Source organism: Arachis duranensis, chromosome 3 (assembly GCF_000817695.3).
Source record: "Arachis duranensis cultivar V14167 chromosome 3, aradu.V14167.gnm2.J7QH, whole genome shotgun sequence".
Lineage (NCBI taxonomy): Eukaryota > Viridiplantae > Streptophyta > Magnoliopsida > Fabales > Fabaceae > Arachis > Arachis duranensis.
Window position 1 is genome coordinate 30,916,729 of NC_029774.3, and position 26,109 is coordinate 30,942,837.

A 26,109-nucleotide genomic window follows, 5' to 3' on the forward strand; every position below is an offset into this window, starting at 1 on the left:
CCAGGAAGAGCCTCTACACGAAAATGCTTTAATGCTCAGCCCAAGCACATACCAAGTGGGCCCGAAAGTGGATTTTTATGTCATTTACTCATCTTTGTAAACCCTAAGCTACTAGTTCTCTACAAATAGGACCTTTTGCTATTGTATTAGACATCTGGGTAGTTATCTTTGAGTAGTCTTATGCTATCTTAGATCATGGGGGCTGGCCTCTCGGCTATGCCTAGACATTGTTCTTATGTATTTTCAACGGTGGAGTTTCTACACACCATAGATTAAGGTGTGGAGCTCTACTGTACCTCGAGTATTAATGCAATTACTATTGTTCTTCTATTCAATTCAGCTTATTCTTGTTCTAAGATATCACTTGTTCCTCAACTTGATGAATGTGATGATCCGTGACACTCATCATCATTCTCACCTATGAACGTGTGCCTGACAACCACCTCCGTTCTACCTTAGATCGAGTGGATATCTCTTGGGTTCCTTAATCAGAATCTTCGTGGTATAAGCTAGAATTGATGGCGGCATTCAAGAGAATCCAGAAAGTCTAAACCTTGTCTGTGGTATTTTGAGTAGGATTCAAGTATTGAATGACTGTGACGAGCTTCAAACTTGCGATTGTGGGGCGTTAGTGACAGACGCAAAAGAATCACTGGATTCTATTCCGACATGATCGAGAACCGACAGCTGAATAGCCGTGCTGTGACAGAGCGCGTTGAACATTTTCACTGAGAAGACGGGACTGTAGCCATTGACAACGGTGATGCCCAATATACAGCTTGCCATGCAAAGAAGTAAGAAGGATTGAATGAAGACAGTAGGAAAGCAGAGAGACGGAAGGGACAAAGCATCTCCATACGCTTATCTGAAATTCTCACCAATGAATTACATAAGTATCTCTATCTTTATTTTATGTTTTATTCATCTTTTAATTATCAATCTTCCATAACCATTTGAATCCGCCTGACTGAGATTTACAAGATGACCATAGCTTGCTTCATACCAACAATCTCCATGGGATCGACCCTTACTCGCGTAAGGTTTATTACTTGGACGACCCAGTGCACTTGCTGGTTAGTTGTGCGAAGTTGTGATAAAGAGTTGAGATTGCAATTGAGCGTACCATGTTGATGGCGTCATTGATGATCACAATTTTGTGTACCACTTAACCTAGGAGGTTTAACCGCTCATGCTTTACAGAAATAATGTATGATAAGTTGGAAGAAGATAAAGATGAAGCCTTCTTAACAAGAGTGATCTTCCTTCTATTTATACTAATAACTAGACCTAAAAAGATATTAATAATAATTAGAAATTACAAAAATGAAATAGACTAAGCTAAAGATGCAAAAAATCTACTTTTGGGCTCACTTGGTGAGTGTTTAGGTTGAGCTTGGCGTCCAACTTGGGTGAGTGGGCGTTGAACACCCACTAGGGAGTGTCCACGTTGTTTCCTTGCTCCGTTGGTGGCGTTGAACGCTGGGTTTGGGCGTTCAACATTGGCTTTAGTCCTATTTGGGCGTTGAACACTAGAAAAGGGGTAAGTTGGGCGTTCAACGCCCGTTTTGGGCAGTCTTCTCCAAAAAAATGCATAAACCATTATATATTTTTGGAAAGTCCTGAAAGTTAGCTTTCCAACACCGTTGAGAGTACATCAATTGGATCTCTGTATCTATGCTCGTTGGAATGCATGGAGGTCAGGATTTGACAGCATCTGTTGTCCTTTCTTTGTCTCTGAATCAGACTTTGTCAAAACTTGCTAAATTCATCCAAAAATCACTTGAAATCATAATAAAAACACAAAAACTCAAAGTAGCATCCAAAAAGTAATTTTTTCACTAAAACCTACTAAAACATAGTAAAATTTAACAAGATATAACTAAAAATACTAAGAAAATAGTACAAAAAATGATATAAAATATCCACTCATCAGCCTTATAGAAGTGGTAAATGAAATGCGGGAAGCTCAGTCTAGCATGTGTAGAGGAGTTGGAGGCAATGCTATAGATTTGCTGAGCAATGATGTCCTCTACCTCCACCTCCTCTCCCTTCATAATGTAGTGAATCATAATAGCACAATCCACGGTATATTCGGACCGGTTGCTAGTAGGGGTGGCAAGCGGGGAAGCCCGCCCTGCCCCGCCTAACTGCGGGCTGGCGGACTGGCGGGCTAAGCCCGCCAAAACTCCTTTTTTTACAAATATCTAATAAATATAATTATAAACCAAGTTTTCATCCAAAATATAAGTATAAATATTCTCTCCAAAGCAAAATAAACATAATCCAAAACATAATTATAAATAGTCTCCAAAATAACATAAACATAATCCAAAACACTCAATTTTTATCTTCATACTCTTGTAAGTTAGGTTTGGGGAAGTTAGATTTTGGCAAAAAAATTACAAAAATACCCCCTCACTAAAAAAATCTTAACTCGGCGGGAAAGCCCGCCCTGCCCCGCCAAAACCCGCGGTTTAAGCGGTGTGAGTTAAGCGGGCTTTTGCTATTTAGTGGTCCCGATTTTCTAGCCTGACCCACCTTTTTTTGGCGGGTTACGCGGGCGGCCCGTCGGGTTTAGGCCTGTTTGCCACCCCTAGTGGCTAGTAGGCATGATGGACTTCCGGATGAAGTCTAGCCATCCCCTAGCCAAAGGAAAAAGGTCACTACTCCTAAGTTGGTATGGTCTCCCTTCCGAACCTATTTTCCACTGGGCTCCAGAATGCATATCTCAACAAGCACTTGGTCTAAGTGCTGATCTCTGTTCACCCTCTCACTGTAGCATTCTGCCATATGATCAGGGGGTGGAAAATAAAGGGCCTGTCAGATGCTCCTTGGACTAAAGTCACGGATTCTTCCTCTCACAAAACTTTGGTGGCTTCTCATTAACTTCAACGACATCCTTATAAGTGATCCAAAGGTTGTCATAAAATTTCTGAACCATCAATTATCCAACCTTAGTGTGCGAGTTGCACAGAAATTTCCATCCTCGCCTCCGAATCTGGAATTGGCATTCCGGATACTCGTCTAGTTGAAGTGCAATTTTCACTTCCGGAATCACAGTCTTCTTGGAAGTGACCTTATAAAAATGCTCCTCATGTAATCTAAAGTGGAATCTTCTTGAATCATAATTACCGGTGGCTGATTCCTTTCCTTTCCTCTTTCTTGAGGTCTCAGTGCTCTTTGGTGTCATGAAATCAAATAGAGAACAAGCGAAGCGACAACACTAAACTTGAATGTTTGCTCGTCCTTGAGAAAAATAGAAAGAAGGATAAGAGGGGTGGACCAATGGGGAATGGATTATGTAAGGGGGAGGTTAAGAAAATAATAATAAAATTGTAATGCAAGTAAAAGAAATAGAAAAGAAAAGAAGGGGAAGGACAGGGGCTTGGGGTTTCTTGTGAATAGAAAGAGAAAGAGGAAATTGTGTGGGTATGAGATGTAGAGGGGTGAGGAGTATATATATAGAGTGGAGTGAGGTACGATTTGGGATTTGGGTTGGTGGAAGGGTTTGGTCAAAGAGGGGAGTAGGAGAGAGGGACATGTGATGGGAGTGAAAGGAGTTTGGGGAAGGTAAAAAGGAAGTTAAGATGGGATTAGGGAAGGATTTTGGGAAGGGAAACTGTCAGGGGGATGGGTGGGGAACGAATCAAAGAGATTTGTTTTCAAAATTGAAAAGAGTTGGACGAAATGGTTAAAGTAAGGGAGATGGCGCCAAACTTGGGAAGATGATGATGATGATGTTCAAGAAGAAGAGGGGGTCGATAGAGACGAAGAAGAAGAAGACAAGTTCGATGATCAGAAAATTACCTGGGAAGAGGAAGATAATGAACCAGAGGACGAAGATGATGATGAATTTGAATAATGTTAACCTAAATATACATAACTACTTGTTGTATCTTTAAACTTTATTTAATAAGATCATATAATTATAACGCACGCTAGCCTTAGTTCTATCGTTTGTATTTCTTTATCAAACTTTGATTAGATTGTAATATAATTATATTGTTTTAGATAAGAATGACAACAGGTTGACCTGTCACGAGCATGCCTTGTTTTGATTACGACAATGATGATTATCAGACTCCATAGTCATTAAGACTTTATTTTGATTAGTTTAACAGCATCTTATTCCTTTGTTTTTTTATTCTATATATGTGATATTTCCCATTATATAAATTATTGTTTTCAAACAAATTACTAATTTATTCTTTATTAATTAGGAATTGATTATCAATTATTAACTATTAGGATCCATTATAGGTTCAAAAAACACATTAACCTACTGCCAAATTTATCATTGGAATTATTCAACGATAACAATCATCCAATGTAATAAAAAACTAAATCCACTGTCGAATTTACTCGGCGCGAAGTCACATTGTTTGACGTAAAATTTAACCTCGGATAATTTTCGATAGTAACTGGCATCATATTTTCGTAACCTTAACATCGTATTTTGATGCTAATTTCGCCACCAATTACTATCAAAAAAATAAATCCGTCGGTAATCAATTACCAACAAGGTTTATACCTTGGATTGTATCCACACAAAATCTGACGGTACTGGTAAAATTATTTTTGTTATTCTGCTGATAAATCTAATGGTAATCAACATTTTTCTTGTAGTGTTATATTCAACACTTGTGAGATGATCTGGTTACATATGGAACATAATAACATGAAAATAAATCCGGACGCGTTTTCTCCTATTAAGCGATGAATTATTTGATAAATTATTTTGACATATTTGTAAATTAATAAGGAAAAATATATCTTTCCATATTTAGCATCTATGCATATCTACAACTCAGATGGTAGAGAAATACATTTAAACAAATTGCCAAATGACAAATGTGAAAAGATACGTGTTTATTAAAATACTATTTATACATAAATATTACCAAATTTGGAAAATGCATTAGATGTTAACCTTATTAAGGCCTAAATCCACACATTAAAAGGGCGTCTTCATACATTATCAGTGAATTGTGTTATACTAAAGAGTTAAGAGTGAGTGAGAACAATCAACAATGCCACCAAAAAAAGATAATGATGATCGTACTTACGAAGTCCACTCCATATGCCGTAAGAGAATTCATAAGGTATATGCATATTCTTTTCATCTTATTAATAGGGTATATATATAATCGAAAATCAAATATATTATATGAAAATATAAAAAATTATTTATCAATTATCTGCCATATAAGAATATATATTTAATGTTCATAGAAGCAAATTGGTTATATATTATTGTAAAATAAATTAATTATATTATCATAACAGATTTACTTATTCTACTGTTGAATGTTTAATTATTCTAAAAGTTAATTATTCTGTGAAAAAAATACTTAAAATATCATATATTTGTGTGTATGAGATTACTGATTAAGGTTTTTTGTTTTTGCTAATTTTAATTTTGTGTTCATTGAATTTTTTTTTTACAAAAAAAATATTATGTGTGACTGATTGGAGACTTTATCACCTTTTTGAGAATAATGAATCTGATGATGAATATGGATACAATTTTTTATTCTTTTATTTTAATTTATTATGTATTAATATATTATTCTTTATCATTATGGTGTATGTTATCGTTATCTATTGATTTATCATGATCTAATCAAAATCTTTGAATATGGAAATGTCATATACAGGGTAAGTTACAGTACATGCTCAAATAGTTAGTGCTTATGATTATTATTAATGCTCTTTTTATTTTATTTTATTATACTTATATGAGTAAAGGACAAATAAGTCTCTAACTTTTTGTCTCGCAGACATTTAAGTCTTTGAAAATTGAAAAATACATTTAAATCACTAACTTTTTCAAAACTTAGACACTTGAATCTTGCTATCCATCCAGAGCTGTGAAATGTAATGGAAAAGTCTAACATGGACCCCGTTCTGCAGACGTGGCTATTACGATGTATGATGTGGACAGTTTAGGAAAAAAGTTTAGGGACAAAAATGTCCCTAGATACTAAAACTGTCAAATAACATCATTTTACTCAGTATCCCCTCCCCAAGCTTGTCCTTTTGGTTATTATATATATTCTCTATACAGCCTTAAACCTTTGAACACAATTCCACAAATACTAAAGAAAGATCAAAAGTCAAACTCACACTTTCGTCCTAAAAAAAACTGCCCAAGCTTCTTCTTTACTGCCCCCATTTATCAAAACAAACAAAAAACTCTGAAGTCCATCTTAACCCCCTAAACGATACTACACTCTCATCACTCACTCCTCCTCTCAATCCGTGGTTCCTCACATTGCCACAATCATCTTTCTTTCAACTGCAGCCCACACTATTCTCCCTCAACATTGCCACCGCCATCTTCTGAGCTCATTGTCGCTGCCTCTACTGCGATGAGAAGATGCCTCGATTGGCTCTACTTTATCGAAGACTCCATGAATGAGACATCTTCTCTTTCTACAAACGGCAAGCTGCACCTCGTCTACTCCTTCCTCCTTCGACAAGCATGCCTTTTAGGCACTGACAACGATGGGGACACCATCTAACCTTTGTCTTCAGCAGATCTCATAGTTGCTCCATTAGTGTTAGTAGTTAGGGATTAAGGTTGATTCTACATTCATTTCTGGGTTAGGGTTGTGCCTTCTACCCTGTTCTTGATTTTCAATTTCTCAGTTTCTGAATTAAGGTTGGAAAATTGGTTCTTGCTTTGGTTTTTAGGAACTCATTTGGGAGAATCTTGGGAGAGTTTCTAATTAGAATTCTTGGGGTTTTGTTACCTTTTGCTGTGATTTCTCTTACTGGAATAATACTACTTTAGAGTTCATAGGGAATACAAAGAACCAATGGAACGAGCTTCGGAGAAGGTGGAGACTCAAACGACCTCGTTTGAGCATTGGGGGCTTTTTTGTCCTGTTACCTTTTTATACCATTCACGTGGGTCACCGTGACGACTACCTCTATAGAATAATATCCACATCAGATGCCTCTGTTACATTTCATAAATCCGGATGAACGGAGGGATCTAGGTGTCCAAGTTTGAGAAAGTTAAGGACTTAAATGTATTTTTTAATCTTTAGGGACTTAAATATTCGCAAGATAAAAGGTCAAGGACCTATTTTTCTTTTTCTCTATTTTTAGATTGTTATTGTTTATTGCTTTTGGTGACTCACATGATCAAATGGATATTTCATATATGTATGTGGTGAAATATAAACAGGACTGGATGGGAGGACGTATCAAACACTTGGGAGACTTTGGAGAGCCTCGAACATGTGCGTGATTACGTTAATGAGTTTGATGCCAGGTATGATAAAAAAAAGATAGTATATATCAAATATATTTCAATTCATGTGATTTAAGAAATATTAATTGAGTAACTATTTAATGATTTTTTACGTGAATATATCTTCACGTGAGTAGTCATATTTAATTAAATAAATTTGAGTGAGTTTTTGTATTCTTGAAGCATAAAATCAAGAATTATTGAGAATCTCAAGAAAAAGAACAAAGAGAAGGCATCATCATCACGTCCTTTCATTACAAATCTATCTCCTCGCTTTTCTAAAGAAGCAGAGGAGTCGAAAGAGAAGGAAGAGAAACAAGAAGAAACTAATGATGATAAAGATGACTCTAATTATGATGTGAATGTTAAAGTCTCTCCTGGTGTTAGTGGAGGTGTTCAAATCTAAACCGATCCAAATTAAACCGTTTATCCAATCTAATCCAAATCGAAAATTGATTAAAACCGCACTAATTTGGATTTGATTGGATTCTATTTTTCGCAAAACACATGGATCGAATTGGATTTCAGATATACTCATCAAAATTGATCCAGTCCAATCTAAAACATACAATGTGCTATGGTTTTGTTGTTTTATTGTTATATTTATAAGTTTACTTATAATATGTTCAATTTGTTATAATTTTATATTATTATTATTATTATTATTATTATTATTATTATTATCTAATAAATATTTTGGGTTCAAAATGAGATTTATTTATTTATTTTAACTAACCCATAATTTTATTTCTATTGATATGTTATTGTCAATTTTTCAAGATATTGTTGAGACTTGTTATGTCATTATTGGTTCTTTAAAATTTGATGTTAAGACTTGCTACATATAATTATATATTTAATTTTTTTACTTACAAAATCGCAAATCTAATCTAATCCAAACCACTTTAAATTGGATTGAATTTGATCAGATTCTTTAAAAAATATCATCCAATTCAAATCGTACCATAAGTAAAATTAGTGTTCGGACCGGATGAGTTTTTGATTCACAACCGATCCAAATCACACCACAAATACCCCTAATGTTAGACGACCAATTGTAAGGTACTCCGATCCCTTCAATTTTTTCAAATAATATATAGCATAAGTTTTGCTATTTTGAGAATTTTATTTCTACAAATTGGTTATAAATAAATCATATCTATAAGTCTAAAAGTTTATAAGGTCTAATTTTGTAGTAATTTATAGGCTTGTGTTAATGATTAAGTAATATCTATTATTGGTCAAAGACCTTTAATTTTTAATTCCTATTGGTAGAAGCTTGATTAATTTGAAATTCTTAGATGTAGTGATGACTTCAACTCAAGTTTGAATACACCGTAACCCACAATCATCATTTTCTTAACCAATTTGTTTCCTCTATTGCCACCTCTCCATCTTCAGGTCCTAATTGAGTGCCTTACTTAAGCTTTTTGTATATCTAATCAAGGAAATATATCTCACTTTTTTTACTCCCTTCTACATTAATGTTCTTCTTTCCTCCCACTATATCAAAAAGCATCATTCCGTAACTATAAACATCAGATTTATGAGAAGTTTTGCCGAAATGTCTATTCCATACTTATGGAGCTATATACCCTATTGTTCCTCTAGCATCCGACATGGAAATAAGACTTTCCTTCCTAGGACAGTTTTGCTAGTCCAAAATCTGATATCTTAGGACAAATTTTCATCCAAAAGAATATTATGCGGCTTTATGTCAAAATGTAAAATTTGAGTGTTGCATCCTCTATGTAAGTATTCTACCCCCTAGCTATTCCTTTGGCAATTCGATACAGCTTATTCCAACTCAACAATGTAGTAGTTTCAACTCCTTTATTTCTGTAAATAAACTTGTAAAGGGAACATTTGATATAAATTCATAAATAAGAACTTTCTTGTGGCCTTCAAAGCAGAATCCAAAAAGGGTGACAACATTAACATGAGAAGTTCTACTAATGCTATCTACCTCATTGATAAACTCTTTATTGTTTTCTTTGGATGGATTCAACATTTTGACGGCCACATTAAAACCATTGAATAACTTTTCCTTGTATACAACACCAAAACCACCTTGTCCTAGTTTAACTTTGAAGGAGTTGGTCATTTTCTTCACATCAAAGAATTTATATCTTTTTATAATTAACACACCATGATTTTTTACGAAAGTTTCAATATCTTAGTTACCTTTTGTCAGAAAGCTGTATCTTTCTCGCCATCTTGGTAACTTGTATATAAAGTAACAAATACTCAACAATCCTGCAATTACTGCAGCTGCTGTAGCACCTGTTAGTTAGCAAATAAAGAATTAGAGGAACATCTAATGCTTTTAATTCTATAAACTTTGTTATGAAAGAAAAATCAAAATAAATAAGTGTAATCTGTTATACTTCTGGGATCTTCCTTTAAGAAAGTTATGATATTTGGCTTGAAACTAAAAGAAACCATTTCATGGTCTACACCTTTAATGTGAACAATTGAAAAACTAGTTGACGTGGACAGATGCCATAGTAAAAAAGTAAAAGAGTAAGATACAAATGTTCAGATCACTAAAGAGTCATGTCCATTGCCATGCATAAAGCAACTGATATTCGATTTTGAATGTTATCTCCAATTCAAGAAAAAAGTATTGTAAAGGATATAAAAATTTAAACTTTTTCATACTTGAGAAAATAAGAGAAATGTTCTTAATTCTTATCACTTGTTTACTATTCCTTAGTGGAGAAGAGTTGATGATTTCTGAATATTCTGGCCAATATAATACGAAACTACCATAAAAGAAAAATATGAAAGGAAACCCTTGGATGTATTACCAATAATGACTTTCTTTAGTCTGGTCCAGTGATTACCTGCCGCTGTAACAGTGAGACCAAGAGCGAATTAATGTCGTTCAATGGTTCCAAGATTCAAAGCAAAACATTCTGCACATGTAAACACCAATACTTTTAGTCCACAAAAGTACACAATGCCTTCCTAAGTCCATAAATATATGTATATCACTGGAATGAAGGCTACTTTGTACTTTCTTTCAGTGGCAACTTTATTTAGAGATTTCAGTTTTCTATGATTTTCACAAATAAAATAATTTAGATTAATACCTAGTATTTTTCTCAACATATCATTGCTTATCTCAACATCTTGATAAGTACTTTTGTTGCTAGACTTGCATGATCTTGTGGTTCAAGACATTATTGGGGTTTAAGATGTAATTAAAAATTTAATCTGAAAATAGCGTACCTTTTTTTCAACTTTTGGCAACAATTCTGCTATCTTCGCATATGCACATAATTTTCCTAGTAGCTCCATTATATGCACAATACCCATCAGAAAGCTTGCACTCAGCACAATCCACAGCTCTGTTCCAATCAAGAACAAACCCTTCACTCATAGCTACACTAAACTCATTGATCAAGTCATCACTTTCGATCCGATCATGCTTCACTACCACCGTAACCTCAACATCACAAGATTTAGTCCAAGTCCTTTGACCAATATCCTTTCCAACATCAAACACATAAGACTTCTTCCCCTGACCATTTATCAAACACTTGATAGGCACAAAAGGTGATTCGAGCCGGCTTCTTTTGGCCGACCTTACAAAAGAAAGCAGCCAAGTTCGTTAAGAAGTGCCCACCGTGTCAGAAACACATCAACTTCCACGTCGCGCCACCCGAGGAGGTCATCAACATTACCTCGCCATTGCCATTTGCAAAATAGGGTCTCAATCTGCTCGGACCATTTCTACAAGCGCTAGGACAAGTCAAATACCTCATAGTAGGGATTGACTACTCCACTAAATAGATCAAGGCAGAACCCTTAGCAACTATTATTGCTCAAAGAAGTCAGAAATTTTTGTACAAAAATATTGTCACAAGGTTTGGAGTCCCCCACTCCATTACTACCGACAATGGAACCCAATTCACCAACTAAACCTTTAGGAACTTGGTAGCCGACCTAAAAATAAAGAACCAGTTCACATTGGTAAAGCACCCCCAGGCCAACGGACAGGCTGAAGCTGCCAACAAAGTCATTCTGGCTGGGTTGAAACGCCGATTACAAGACGTAAAAGGGCTTAGGTTGACGAGCTACCTCAGGTCTTATGCACATATCAGACCACCCCACATTTCACGACAGGAGAATCACCCTTCCAACTCACTTACAGAATGGAGACCATGATCCCCATAGAAGTAACCAAAGATTCACCTAGAGTAATATTCTACAATAAAGGAGCCAATGTCTAGGCACAAAAAGAAGACCTTGACCTCCTCCCAAAAGTTTGAGAAATAGCTTGAATTAAAGAAAAAGCTCTAAAACAAAGGATTGTCCTAAGATACAACCAAAAGGTGCTCAAGAAGAGTTTCGGCACCAACAACCTCATCCTGATACGAAATGACATTAGGGTACAGAAATTTGGAGAAGGAAAGCTGGCTGCCAATTGGAAAGGACCCTACAAAATAGTAGAGGCCTTAAGCAAAGGTTACTACAAAGTGTCCAACCTCCAAGGACGAGAGCTCCCGAAGTCCTGGCATGCATGTAACTTGAGAAGGTACTACAGCTAGACAGCAAACCTTGCGTAGAGGTGTACTCTTTTTCCCCGATTTTAGGATTTTTAATGAGGCACCAGCACAAGGGCTAGGGGTACTCAAGCCCCTAGCACGTAGATTTTTGTAAAGAATTTCTTAATTACTACTAAAAATTCCTATTTCTTTCACTCCCATTTCTCCAAAAGTTTTCAATTTAGAACACATTAATTAAACTCGACAAACCATAAAAATCATTGCCCGACCTAAAAAAGGTCGGAAAGATGAAGCAACGAGGTACAAATTAATGTAAGAACTTATATAAACAACTTGTATAAAGCAACCTTAGCGTGATCGGACAAAAAACGAGCTATAAAAGTAACTTAATAAAGTCCGACTACTCGATGTCGGAACTATGGAAGGAAACTAATAACTCATAATCTAACAAAGTTGCTAAGACCTAAAAGTCAAGCAAACCATGTTCAACTATAAAGACATAACTTCATTCTAAATGCCGAAAAAGTTCTCTGAGATATAAAGAGAATAACTTTGAACATTATTTTATAAAGTTGTGAAAACAACTAAAAATAAAAAGCAAAAGTGTTCAAGAAAGCTACCAACTATTACAAACAATTAAGTGTTATAAGGACCCACAGGTCGGGTCATTCCAATACAGAAAAAGAAATTAAGATTTTTCACCGACGAGCAGGTTGAGTCTCTCGCTCGTAGCGGCATATTTTCCTTCGACAAGTGAAGATGGAGGGTGCATGGAAACTGGCACAGCTAGGATAGCCGTAGGTGTAGGGGGAGTCTCCACGACAATGACCTTAGGTTGAACCTCGAGCTGGACCTCTGAAGTTTGCACGGCCGGAGGAGCAGAAGTCTTCAGGTTGAGAGGAGGCCCCTCATCCTCATCAGGAGCCGGTATGATCTTCCCCTCAATGACAATGTTATTCATGCTGAACAGAGAAAGATCTAGGTCGGGGGCAAGAACTTGAACTTAAGCTTTCAAGTTCTCGAACATCTCGTTCATTCCCCTGACCATATGCTCCTAGAGGTCAGCATGGTCATCCCGGCTATTCCCGGGCAGCCTTCAGCTTCTCCCGAATACCAATCAACTCCTCGTAAGTTTGGGAGTAACTCTCCTCAACCTTCTTCTTCATCTCCTCTGCCATTAGCACCATGGCCTTAGCTTTCACAGCTCAGGCACGATCCATCTCTAAGTCAGACTTTAGCTTGACATTTTCCTCCTCCAACTCCGACTTCAGGCTACCCACCCTCTCGACCTCAGCTCGGGCGGGATCAAGGAATGCTTGAATAGCACGACCGTGAGTCTTCTTCAGCTCCTTGGCTAGAGCAATACTCACCCCACCATACGGATATAATTACGTGCCATATGGTTGAGGTGACTCTGGATGGCCACATCATCCATGGCTATCTAGCTGTAAGGGAGGATATTCTTTTCACTCCAGGCAAACCCGTCAAAATCTTTGTTGTTAATACTTGGCTCCTCGGAGGTCTTCTTTTTTTAGGAGGAAGTCCCTAAGGCAACAGAGTACCCAAAATCTCCAAGGTCGAGTCAGCAGAAACTAAGTGAACAGCCAGAGTAGGGATAACCTTCCTCGAAGTAACAGTGCCAGAACCCGATTTCTGGGGAGAAGGTCGGGAGGAAGCACCATCAATCTCTTGGCCCTGAAGACTCCGAGCTACCACCTCCTTCTTGGTCTTGTGAAGATACTTCATGATGAGGTCTTGGAAGCCATTGTTTCTGCAAAGGAAGAAAACGCGTCAGGAGCAGTAAAAAGTAGCTAAAAAAGAATTACAAAGTTAAAGGTCGGAAAACTACCTAACTCAGACCAGAGCTGACTGGGGTCCCCTAAAAACTTCTTTGCATCCAAGTGAGGAGCCCAACACTCTTGCAACACGTCTACAAATTCTTTTTCAAGTTTGTTTAAACTATTTATGGTGTACTTGGTCACTACAGGGTGTTATTGCTAGAAAAGGAAAAAGGTTGGCTCGTTATTTTCATCCAAAAAGAAAGGTCGGGCACCCTCCACAATCCAAACCTTGAAGAAATAATTTTAAAATCATGGAAAGACTCATAAAAAATGGAAAACACCTTCTACCATGAACGGCACAGAAGAAAAATCATGAAGCCTTCCCAATATAGAAGCTGAAAAATCTTCAAAAAGGCCCAAAAGTTAGAGTGAAGCTAGGAGGGGGCTACATTATAGGACCAGAAGACGTTTGTCTCGAAATCAGAAAAGGAAAGAGATATGCCCAGCTTAGTAAAAAAGCAGTCATAAGCATAAAAGAAAGGGCACTCCGATCTATCTAAAGGAGGAAAACAAACCCTCTCCTCAGGGTCAGTCGCTACCAACTCATAGTTTTTCTCATCCTCCCTACTATCACAGATCCTATGGTATCTACAGTGAGCCTCGCAATACTCCCTATCCACTATAGGAACACAAGAAAAAACGGGGGTATCCACCCAGGCCAAGAGACTAGAATGAACCTTAGTCGACATGATCAGAACAGTAGAATAAGACATAAAACCTATACCTACAAATACAAAGTAAAGAAGTCGTTACTAGAAGAATTCAGAAATAACCCAAAAGAAGTCGGGCAAAATAGCAAAATCAAAGAAAGCCATTTTTTCAAAATTGTTCCAAACCAAAAGCTATCATTCCCATTCGACATTGTCATGTCGTAGCGACACCATTAGGGGGCAACACAGGTATAAACAGACAAAATGGTGACATTCATAAAGTTCCACAATGATAAGAAAAACCAAAAGACCCAAAACCGACAAAAGAATGATACCAATCATCCAACAAAGGGAGCCTTTTCTTAGACCCAAGCGCTCTGCACCAGCCCCAAAAAAGAAAAAGAAAAGGCTTTTTCTAGCAAAAAAACAAGACAGCAAGTAACCTCAAAGAATCAACAATATAAAGTATATCAACATCCACACCATTACTAAAAGTAGCTTCATGATACAAGAAGTACCATAAAGGAGACAGAAGGAAACCAACCTTAACAAAGATATCAAAAGAAAGAGGGGCACGTCAAGCTGCAGTTAAACACAAACGTTCCCCTTTTGGCGACAAAACCTTGGTAACAAAAGTAAATAAAAAAATCAAGAAAGGAGAAAATTCTTCACGAAGAAAAGAGAAATGGAAAGAACTTCAAAAATGGAGAAAGGAAGAAGAAGAAAGGCCACAAAGCTTTTATAGGAAACAAACGGTAACGGGCGCATTAACTCCTCTTTAAATCATGCACGTAGATCAAGAAAACTACCGCGCCAATTCAGCCCCTCATTTAAATAAAGGCAACGTTTAAAATTTTAGACAGGTCGAACACCCGACCTCTATAGAAAGGGGCACCCGACATCTAAACAGAAGTCACAGAACACTTGAGCCTGACCTACAAAAGATCAGGGCTCAAACAGGGGCACTGTTCATACCTTGGCCCAATAAACAAAGCCAGGCCCAATAAAGACAAAAGACCCACCGCAAAGGATGGCCTCTGATCTACCGAATACCCGACCTCTTTAAGAGGTTGGACGCAGCGAAAGGGCCCGCTTGTACTTATCTAAATAAGTAACTGCCTCCCCAAATCTCTCCCACTATCTTTATCTTCCTAAAAGAAAGATCATAACAAGCTCCCCGAGATAAAGGGAATGGTTATCCATCATGAAAGATGGAACTATTCCGACAAAGATGGTTATCAACTCTACTATAAATACACTGACACTCCTCAGGTATAATTTGTGTTCAAACCTGCTTAAAGCTCTTGTTAACTTAAGCATCAGAGTCTCTTGTAGGTACCACCCCCCACTTTCTCACGAAGAACTCGGACAAGCGGCATCTTGACACTAACAAGTCGGACACTGCTACACAAAGGGACCTGAATATCACATTCAGGCTCAAATCAACGTTTCAGGTAATACTGTGCGGACATTTTAATTTATACGCTTTTTGGCATCATTTTTTCATATAATTTTCATTATGTTTCGTTTAAGTTTTATTCTATTTTAATAGGTTTTAGTGCAAAATTCATAATTTTGGATTGTACTTTGAGTTTGTGTGTTTTATGATGATTTCAAGTATTTTCTGGCTGAAATTGAGGAGTTTTGGCAAAATTCTGAGTCAGAGATAGAGAAAAGATTGCAGATGCTGTCAGCATCTGACCTCTGTGCACTCGAAAAAGCATTTCTCAAGGTACAGAAGTCCAAATGGCGCGCTCTCAATGGCTATAGAAAGCTAACATCCAAGGCTTTCCAGAACTATATGATAGTTTATACTTTGCTTTGAAAATGAAGGTTCAAAACTGGCTTTCAACGCCAGTACTTTACCCCTTTCCTGGCGTTGGACGCCCAAAAGGGAGCAGCTGGCGTCCAACGCCCAAATGGGAGTCCCAAGCTGGTGTTCAACGCCCATAAGAGAGTATCAACTCATGGATTCACTCAAGCTCAGCCCAAACACTCACCAAGTGGACCCGGAAAGTGGATTTTCGCACTACAATACTAGTTTATCTTATTTCTGTAATCCTTAATTATCATATTAATATAATAAGAGAAGATCACCAATGTTTAGGATCTTCTACCTTTAGCTCCTGGCCACTCTACACGTTTTACATTACTTTTCTATAAGCTATGAGCAACTAAACCTCCTAGGTTAAGGTTAGGAGCTCTGCTAATTTCTATGGATTAATAATATCACTATTCTATTTTAATATATGCTTGATTCTATTCTAAGATGTATTTTCGTTCTTCGTCCTAATGAATTGGGAGTGTAACTTGACTGTCATCTCTATTTTACATGGGTTTTGCGAGTCCTTGACGGGATAGTACTGAACGACAAGCTTGATTCTACATCTCTCAGACAGCTAATCCATGACTTCGTTGGGTACTTGGAGACATCAGTGCAGCCGAGGTACGAGACAATTAAGGCCTTTATGGTATAAGCTAGAATCATTGGAGCAGCGTTCTCTGATCCGGAAGATCCGACCTTGTCTGTGGCGCTTTGAGTAGGATCACTAAGGGAATGGACTGCTAAAGCTTCACCCTCGTTCAGATTGGATGACCACTGACCCCGTGTTTGTCCTGAAGCAGAGGAGATTAATGACCACTGACCTGGAGTTAGTCATTTACAGCCTGCCATGGAATGAATCAGCAGAAGTTGGAGTAGACAATGAGAAAAGTTGATCCAGAAGGAGAAAATATCTTCGAAACCTCAACCGTTCTCTCATCATTGATTTCACACAATTAAGTAATTCTATTTTATTCTGCTTTTATGCGTTTTCGTGACAAACTATATTTTCTATCCACCTGACTAAGGTCTACAAGATACCCATTGTTCAAATCAACAATCTCTGTGGGATCGACTCTCACTCACCTGAGGTATTACTTAGACAATCCAGTGTACTTGTCGGTCTATCTGTGCGAATATTGCGGAGTCAATTTCATGCATTGGATAACTCTCGAAACAACTATTATATAATAAGAAAGAATTTAGCTACTTTTTCCCATAATCATGATTGTGGTTGAATGATAATGATAAGTGGCGAAAATTCACCATTTCATTTTCATTTTAAATTCATAATATATAAGTTTTTTTTCTTAGAGATAAAAAAAATAGTGTACATGCAGTTGACATAAGTCTTTTGTTAATTAGTTTTTGGTGCATTCAATTTTAAAGCTTACTAAAAAATCATTTTATAAAAAGCTAAGGGCTTCATTATTTTTATTTTCAATATTTTTTAGAATTTTGTTATGTTTATAATGATTGGTCTTCATTTTTTGTCATAGCCCAAAATGAACCATGACCGGCGCTCGGGGAAATAGTCCCCTAGCAAGCCTAACCGACTCAAATATAAGTTGAATAAGAAAGTTACAAATATTATACAAGTTCTAAAATAAATAATTATACACTTATAATAAAATTAAGATAATTAAAAATAGTTGGATCCTGTCTGTGTCATATGGAGCATATATACATCTAAAAAACGTCAACAAATAAGTACTCATTGTAGATCGTACATCTTGAATCGAAAGCGTCACATAGACAAGTAATTGTTCCTGAAAAATGTTTTTAGAAAAACGGGGTGAGTTTTGCAACTCAGTGACTAGACAATACATCTATAATCGACATGAGACCATATAAACATTATATCAAAATAATTTTAATAGAAAATAATAGTTGATAATAATAAGTGAATCAATAAGGGAGTTCTCATACAGAAATCAAATCAAAAGTCCACACTTGAGTGGCTTCACCTCTATGGGTAGCCCTTTCCTCTTGTGTGTCCTAACAGAATAACAGATCTAACGTGTGGTCTACACGTTAGGCTAGCAACACCCTTGCTAGCTGGAGTCTGAGTTAGATGCATCTAAGTTAACGTCATAGCCGCCGTTAACTAAGGTTTTCTAATACGAGCCTCCCAAACCAATTCAAAACATATAATTTCAAATACAACAATTCCTTGATCTTTCAAATGTATAAGGTATCGAATCAAATCAAATCATATTATACTTTCTCATCAGAAATCTTTCTAATCATACTTCTCAATTATAAGAAATTTCAAACATATTTCACAATCTTTAAAGTAAGTGAGTACTAACAATTACTTCAATGCTTCAAAAACAAATTTTCAAGTAAAATCGAACATTTTAGAATAATACAAAATTTCATAAAAAAATATATATAGTCTCATATATAGTTCCGAAAGCATAAACTTCATAAAAATGAATTATTTAAATAAATCAATTATCAATTATACTAATCAATTTAAAATCATTCAAGACAAATATAGTGAGTATAATTCAAAGATCATACTAGTTATAAATCAAAATAATTATAGATGCACAATCAAACAATTATAAATGTAAAGTCTACTCACAACTTGGTCCCAAGGGACCGAAGATACCGAACCCGGAGTGCCAAAATCCAAGGTGAGGAGGATTGAAGTAAAATGGAACAAATGAGCGTAGGATTTGGAGTAGGGCAGCGACAAGGTGGAGCTGCGATAGTTTGGGTTATTGACAGTAACCGTTCAGCTCCAGCGGCACCAACAGTTCCATTAGAAACCAAGGTTTATTCGAACGGCGACTGGTGGCGAAACAGCCCTCTATTCACAATGGCTCCTCTCGCACATTCTGTTTCTCTCTCTTCGAGCTCTCTCTTCTGTCCCAACAATGGCGATGACGACTTGGCATGGCGACGGTTGAAGCTCAGCAGCAACGGAGACAAGGCGCGGCGGCTGTCCTTCCTCGTCTCCTCTCTCGTGCTCGTCCCCTCTCTCGGATGCATCTCTCGGTTTTGGCCTCTGATGGCGACGCAATGGAAGCGAGCTGGATGCGGCTGGCGGCGACGCGACGGGACAAGAATGGCGAGCTCCACGCTAAGGTAGAGAAGGAAGAAATATACTTAGGAGTGGGTCACACGTCTTATCTATTTTTTTCTGATTATTACATTTTTAATATTCTTTTAGAATTACTTATGCCATCGAATTCTGAAGACAAAAAATTCTTAAAATGAGAAAAAAACCATCTAAACTTTAAAAGATTTTAAAAATATCAAAATTTAAAGTATATTTATAATAACAGCTCAATTGAATTTTTTTTGTATGTTTTAAAACAAATAAAAATGAATGATTTTGATTCATTTGAAATTTTTTATTATATAAATAAGACAAAAAATAGTTATTACATGTATAAGACGAAATATAAACTTCTAATATTTATTTAAGTACTATTCAACTATTCCAAATAAAATATTTTCAAATCAATTCCTACATTAACTATACTTAATATTTAAAATAGTAAAAAATATTTTTATTTATAAGTGAATATTTATAAAATGACTTTAACAAACGTAAAATTATACAAGAAAAAAATTTAACTCATTAAAAAGTTATGCTAAATCAAAGAATTATACGAATATATTAAAGGCATTTCAAACTAAAAAATTAAATTATTTTATTAACAGAATAGAATTTTTTTTTCTAGAATAAAAAACTTTCCAAACAGTTAAAAATTGTACCAATGAAAGTCGGATATATGCTGGTTTCCTTTTACCTATAGATGGTAAATTTTTCACATTATAATAATTGAATATTCTCATCTTAAGGTTACTTTACAATTTATATCATATGGACGATATATGCTGTAAAAAATAAAATAAAACAAAATAAAAAATGGTTGGTCTTACTCTGACATAGTTACATCTAACTTAGCATCTTGTATCTAACTGCCCTACCAAAATCTTACACCTAACCGATTATTTTTACCTTAATTCTTCCAAAAACCAACCACCACTTCCCCACTCTTTTTTCTTCTGATTTCCAAAACCTGCCGCTTCATTTTGGATGCACAATCTCTCAGCTCTGCAACTCTCTCACTTTCCATGTCTATGGCAATTTCAAGGTATCCTCTTTCTTCTTCATCATCAGTATCGCAAGCCTCATTCCCTCTTCTCTTCTCTTCCGTGCTCTCTCTGAGCTGCTTTTAGTCCAAGATCCTCTTTCTAGTGACCCCATGATCACTCATCAACGTCTTTGATAACTGTCTTCTGTAGAAAAGAAGTTTCAATCTTTTCTGCAATTTCAGACACCCTTTTGCCTTTTATGCAACAAGCACTAGAGCAGCCAAAAACCCAATAGCCTTTTGCTTCCTGGGGTTTTCAGATCCTGGATCGGTTTTTCTCAAGGTTTTTCTCTCTGATCTGTTTGTGAAGATGCATTAGATTGATATTGCTTTGTGGCTCATGTCAAGTTTCAAAGAACTTTCAGTTTCACCTGAGGATCATGCATCTTCATGAGGCTTTCTGGTATTGAGAGAAAAGGGTCAATTTAGTTCACAAGGTGTTTCGTTTTTCTCTAACTGCATAGCCCTTCTTGATTGATGAGAGAAGATTTTTTGTTTTTGTTTTTGCTTGTTTTTGCTGGATATCATTAGAAAGGGAAAATCTTTCTAATTAGTGTTTCTGAAAGGTTATTTGTTTTCTGTAGTAATTATCTTTGATATCTTTTGCTATGTAGAGTGAGGAGATTGAAGCTGTTTTGGTGTTGGGTTTGTTTAGATGATAATATGCTAGAAGGTTATTACTTTACGAGTTTGGATCTGAAAGATTGTCCTATTGGACAAGTTAAACAAAAGGGTTTGGAGCCCTTGCCATTGCTTTGAATTCAAGTGCAAATCTGGTTTTTGCATTAGCTCACTCCTCTTGGAGTTCCTTTCGAGATGGCTGTAACCGACCGGTGTTTCGTGGAATGGAAAGAGCATTTTGTTTCCCAAGAGCGTGGCAACCGTGTGGTCCACTATTACCTGAAGGATTCTGATGGGGAATCCATACTTGCTGTTGTGGGCACTGAGAGGAGTGTTAGACACATGTTCTACGTTGTCGCCGATGAGTTTTTGGAAATTTGTGGGAAGGAAGGTTCTGTTCCTGCCGGTTTCAAATGGAGATCTAGAAGAGAGGTGGTTGATTGGCTGACGTCAACACTTTCAAAGCAGCATCTTCAAGGAGATAGAAGTGGTAAATTGATACTTATTGCCTATAACTTTATCTTATTGCTATCATTTTGATGCTTTTTAGTTGTTGTTGGTTGAATGTATGTGTGCAGCTGCAAAATGAAAGATAATATAAGGATGTTACAACTTTGTGTTACAATCAAAATCATGAACTAATGTATAGTGATATATATATATCTTGTGTAAGGCAACTCTATGCATATCTTTCAATACAAATCTTTGAGCTGTTGTTTGTGGCATGAGTGCATAAAACTCATTCATGTATCTATGTAAATGTATCTTTCTCATAGTTTTTATATTGTTCAATGCTTTTTATGTCATTTAATCTGGAGTTATATGGAGTCTCTATCATGTGCAGTCTGAACTTTGAAAGCTTTTTAACACTGCCATTTTTCTCTAATATAGTTTTGTTCTTACTTATTCCTGTTGTATAGGATAATAGACCATTATACCAGTGCCATTTCCTTTTTTTCTAATAAAACTCGTTTTACCCCTTCAACAAAAACTGCTGATGCTCACATATAGTAAAACTGATAGTGAAAGCTCGTTTAAGATTATTAAGATTCTGTTCTTTTATATATATTTACTTATATTTTTTTATATCATAGGATCACCTAGTCATTCTTCAGGACATGCTTATGATACCACAAATGGTAGTGTCAATGAAATTACTGGTCTTCCTGCTCCGATAGCGAATGGCAAGGTATATCCCTCTTGTTTACTTTTTCTTTGTCTTCCTTTATTTATATCATTTAATTCCAGTTGTAATTAATATTTTTGATGTATACACACGTCTCTTGCTCAGGGATTTCTAACCCGAAACTCCAAATTATCCAAGTCTGACATTGTTTGGTCTGGAGTGGCGTGGACGTGTGGCAAGCAGCTTAAACATTATCATGCTTTTTGCAGGAATGGCATCAAAATAATTGTAAGTATTCCTCATCCATCCACCTCCTAAACAAACATGAAAGTATTGGAAAATGGACTTGAACTGAGGTTTCAAGTATTGTTGCTCATCCTTTGATATTTTATTCTATAGATTATACAGAGAAGGATCTGGTGCTTTGAGTTTAGCATAGAGGAAAATATCTCTGAGTTGTACATATCTCTTTGCTAATAACATCACATATATCATTGCCTCCTTTCTGGTTTCCAGGTTCAATCATTTGTTTTTGTCATGGGCAAGGGCGAGAATCATTATGTTGCTTATTTAGAGGATATGTATGAAGATAGGAGGGGGCAGAAAAAGGTCAAAGCGAGGTGGTTTCACCATAATCAGGAAGTCAAGGGTGTGATTCCCATACGAAATCCACATCCTCGGGAAGTTTTCATCACACCATATTCTCAAGTCATTAGTGCAGAGTGTATTGATGGTCCTGCCGCGGTCTTAAGTCGTGAACACTATGAAAAATGCATGCCTTGCTTTTCCCCAACTTCATCTGATAGAATACATATGTGCTTTAGGCAATTTAGGAGCAACAAAGTCAAGCCCTTTGACTTGAGTAAACTGCGTGGCTACTATGATCAACCAATTCTTTCTTGCTTGCAATTTGATTCTATGCTGAACCCCAAGGGAAATAGCCTAGCAGGAGGAGATGAAGAGTTGAGTGCAGGTGAAAATGTAAAGCTCAGAACCAAGAGAAGGGATAGGGGAACTCCTCAGTCTTTGATGGATCGACAAGGAGTTAGGAAGTTAGTTAGGAGTCAGCAAATGATGGTATACAAAAACTCTCAGGGTGTAAATAATTCTAGGACAGATAGGAAATTGTTTTCTCAGAAGGAAGTTGAATCTCAACCTTGGTATAATGTCACATACAAGATTGATGACAAGATAGAGGTCCTCTGTCAGGATAGCGGTATCAGAGGCTGCTGGTTCAGGTGTACGGTTGTGCAGGTATCTCGGAAACAGATGAAAGCCCAATATGATGATATTCAGGATGAAGATGGAAGTGGAAATCTTGAGGTATAGTCCTGCTTTTGTGGTTCTCCAAATTCTGTTTCCTTTGTTGGTTAAATCCTACAATAGTTGCCATATATAAAGCCGGCTCCTATTTACTGTTTGTTATCATGGTCAAAAAGAACATTTAAGGCTCTATTTCTTCTACAGCAACTTGTAACTGGAAAGAAATGTTCTTTTATAATTGTAGTTTATATCTTATGTGGATTATGCTAGACTAATGATGGGTCCAAATTGAACTGAAATAAACCACTACTAGTTATAAATCTTCCAAGTGATAAGGATCTGCATACTCATATATGGAAGTACCTGTGCTAAGGATGTTATTTGAATCAGTTTCCTTGATCTCTTTTGCTAAGTAATGCTATGAAAGAATGACAGAAGATATCTAGGCTTGTCTTGTTGAGGGATTGAATTTTTCTTAGTTCAGAAGTATGAGAAATTTGAAATTTTTAGGGAAGAAGAAAAGAGGTTAAATGGGTATGGCATGACCAATAATGACAAGGATTGTAATCCCAAATTCAAGTAGAGTATGATATGATTAGAACCTTTTAAAATTTTATGTGAAAAAAATAGACATGGAACCAAGTGGTAAATGATATATTGCAAAGCAAAAGTTTTTTAGTTTCCTTCAATGCATTACATTTGCACATCTTAATTTGGTATTCAACACTGTTACCTTAATCTTTTCCATGTTTTAGGAATGGATCCCTACTTTCAAGTTGGCCATGCCAGATAAACTTGGGATGAGACATCCTGGCCGATCAACAATCAGGCCAGCTCCTCCAACCTCTGACGATCAAGAATTGGTTATTGGGGTTGGAACTGCAATTGATGCATGGTGGAGTGACGGCTGGTGGGAGGGAGTTGTAACTGAAACTGATAACTATGTTGATGATAATGTGCAAGCATACTTTCCTGGTATGCTATATTACTGTTCTATTTTTTTTGTTTAAATTTTGGTTTAATATGTAAAGTATTTTATAGTATGGCTCAATTTATGCCTTTTTAATTTAAAAGTTTTTACTTAGGTCCTTATATTGAATAAAATTGTGTGATCAAGTCCTTGGATGAAACTATCTTGTATATAATTCAATAGACTCTTATCTAATTTTGTGAGCTAAACTATATTTATTCAATTCAATTCAGTCAAAATTTGTTCTCAATGCATGTAGGATCTGATAAAAAAATTTAAATTATTTTATTATTTGTCTCCCCTTTATAAATAGAGTTATTCTTCTGATATCAGGTGAACGGTTGCTAATGAAAGTAAGCAAGAAAGATCTAAGAATATCTAGAGATTGGTCCGGGGACAAGTGGATTGGTATTAAGCCGAAGCTCGATATAGCCTCAACTATATTCGACATAAATGGCGTTAACACGAAGCATTCCACGTCCCCAGCTAAAGACGGGGACTCTGTTGGTGCTGCAAATTCATGTGATGAAGTTCCGGCAAGTGACGAGGCTATTAATGAACCAGATTTTGCTGAAGAAAAGGTTGAGGGTGTTGCTGAAGATGGGGATAACAATGATGATGATGGTGATAATGATAATAATAATAATAATCTTTTGTCAGAAAAAGATACTGAAGTAGATAATAATGTGATCGAGATGAATAGCACTGGTAATGAAGATAATGGTGATGATTCTAATGACAATGATGACAATGTTGATAACACGGACAGCGAAAACGATAACGATAACAAGGAGACGGAGGCGTTTGGCACTTCCGTGGCGGACGGTAAAGCCGGGGAACCCGTGGAAATGGCTGTATAAACGTTTTGTTTTTTTGCTAGAACTGATGGCTGATTGTAGAGCATTGCAACCATCTCTTACTTTGTTGTAAGTTGAGTCTAATAGCTAAGATAGGAATGTAAATAGTAATGTGGAAAGGTGATTCTTCGTTTTTAACCTTCCATATAGGTGTACAGTGTTAAGGGGTAATGTCTCCGAGTATCTGTTTTTCTCTATTTCAATTGATTGTATTAGAATGTAGATTTCTTTCATAAGGGAACAGATATTGTTGATTAATTTCAGTTCTTGTCTAACTAGCTATACCACCTTCATTTATTTCCTTGCAGCAACTTAACATTTTTCTTCATGTATAGCTTCATGAACAAGTTACAAGTGTGCGACCAAAAGGATTCAGTATGATTATTATGGGAAATCTATTGATCATGTGGCCAAACTAGACTTGGGTACTTTATTAAAGTTCTTATTTCTTGATTTTCTTTTTTTTAGAATTTCCTTTTAAGTTTTAACAAATATATTTAAGTTAGAAATAAAATTCAATTGATCACATGGATTACATGGTGATCTGTACCCTAATAACTTGGATAAATGACGTTATACCTCAGAACTGCTTTTTGAATAATCAACCCAACCTCATCAATAAACGTACGCATAACCTTTACGAAAGGCACAAATCTCGACAGGACTCCAAAACACACGACAAATAGGAGACAGAAAGAAGATCGTTCTCATTTAAACCATCAGGAATTTATTAAATATTTCTTGGAGGTAATATTGATTTGAGCGTCGGAATCATTTTTGCAAGTCTCACTCCTGAGTCACACATTCGAGGAGTTCATAGCACAGAAGGCGAAGAAAAGATCCTCAACACCTCCAAGCAACAACAAACAGGAAAACATGAAGTTGCATTAAAGAAAAAAATTAGAATTCAAACAAGTATTCATAAACTAAAATTGATAAAAATAAAGGAACTAACAAGTAAAATCAAACAAATTAAGATACTAGAACAAGGAATTATAAAGAAAATTACACTAAAACAATAATTAAAACTTAAATCTAAGAAGAAACTAAACTAAAAATCCTAAATTTA

General features: G+C 36.2%; 1 protein-coding gene across 5 annotated transcripts; it reads left to right on the forward strand.

Annotated features, from left to right (window-relative positions):
• Nucleotides 1-20,036: 20,036 nt before the first annotated feature.
• LOC107478453 (uncharacterized) lies at nucleotides 20,037-25,298 on the forward strand. 5 transcript variants are annotated; one of them, XM_052259305.1, is made up of 8 exons: nucleotides 20,037-20,203; nucleotides 20,355-20,640; nucleotides 20,818-21,314; nucleotides 21,919-22,013; nucleotides 22,116-22,238; nucleotides 22,467-23,273; nucleotides 23,969-24,188; nucleotides 24,517-25,298. In XM_052259305.1, exons 3-8 carry the CDS (start codon nucleotides 21,020-21,022, stop codon nucleotides 25,041-25,043), a joined length of 2,067 nt encoding a protein of 688 aa, XP_052115265.1. In that variant the 5' UTR covers nucleotides 20,037-20,203; nucleotides 20,355-20,640; nucleotides 20,818-21,019; the 3' UTR covers nucleotides 25,044-25,298. The 5 variants fall into 5 exon arrangements, with proteins under 5 accessions (XP_052115265.1, XP_015954086.1, XP_052115263.1 ...); XM_016098600.3 differs by having other exon boundaries at nucleotides 20,037-20,640; XM_052259303.1 differs by having other exon boundaries at nucleotides 20,037-20,606.
• Nucleotides 25,299-26,109: the final 811 nt, after the last annotated feature.

Bases quoted from the DNA above. Each gene is read 5' to 3' on its own strand.
- LOC107478453 (XM_016098600.3), top strand. From the start codon at position 21,020: ATGGCTGTAACCGACCGGTGTTTCGTGGAATGGAAAGAGCATTTTGTT. The intron at 22,014-22,115 runs GTATATCCCTCT...TCTCTTGCTCAG, and splicing joins CTCCGATAGCGAATGGCAAG to GGATTTCTAACCCGAAACTC. The intron at 22,239-22,466 runs GTAAGTATTCCT...TCTGGTTTCCAG, and splicing joins GGAATGGCATCAAAATAATT to GTTCAATCATTTGTTTTTGT.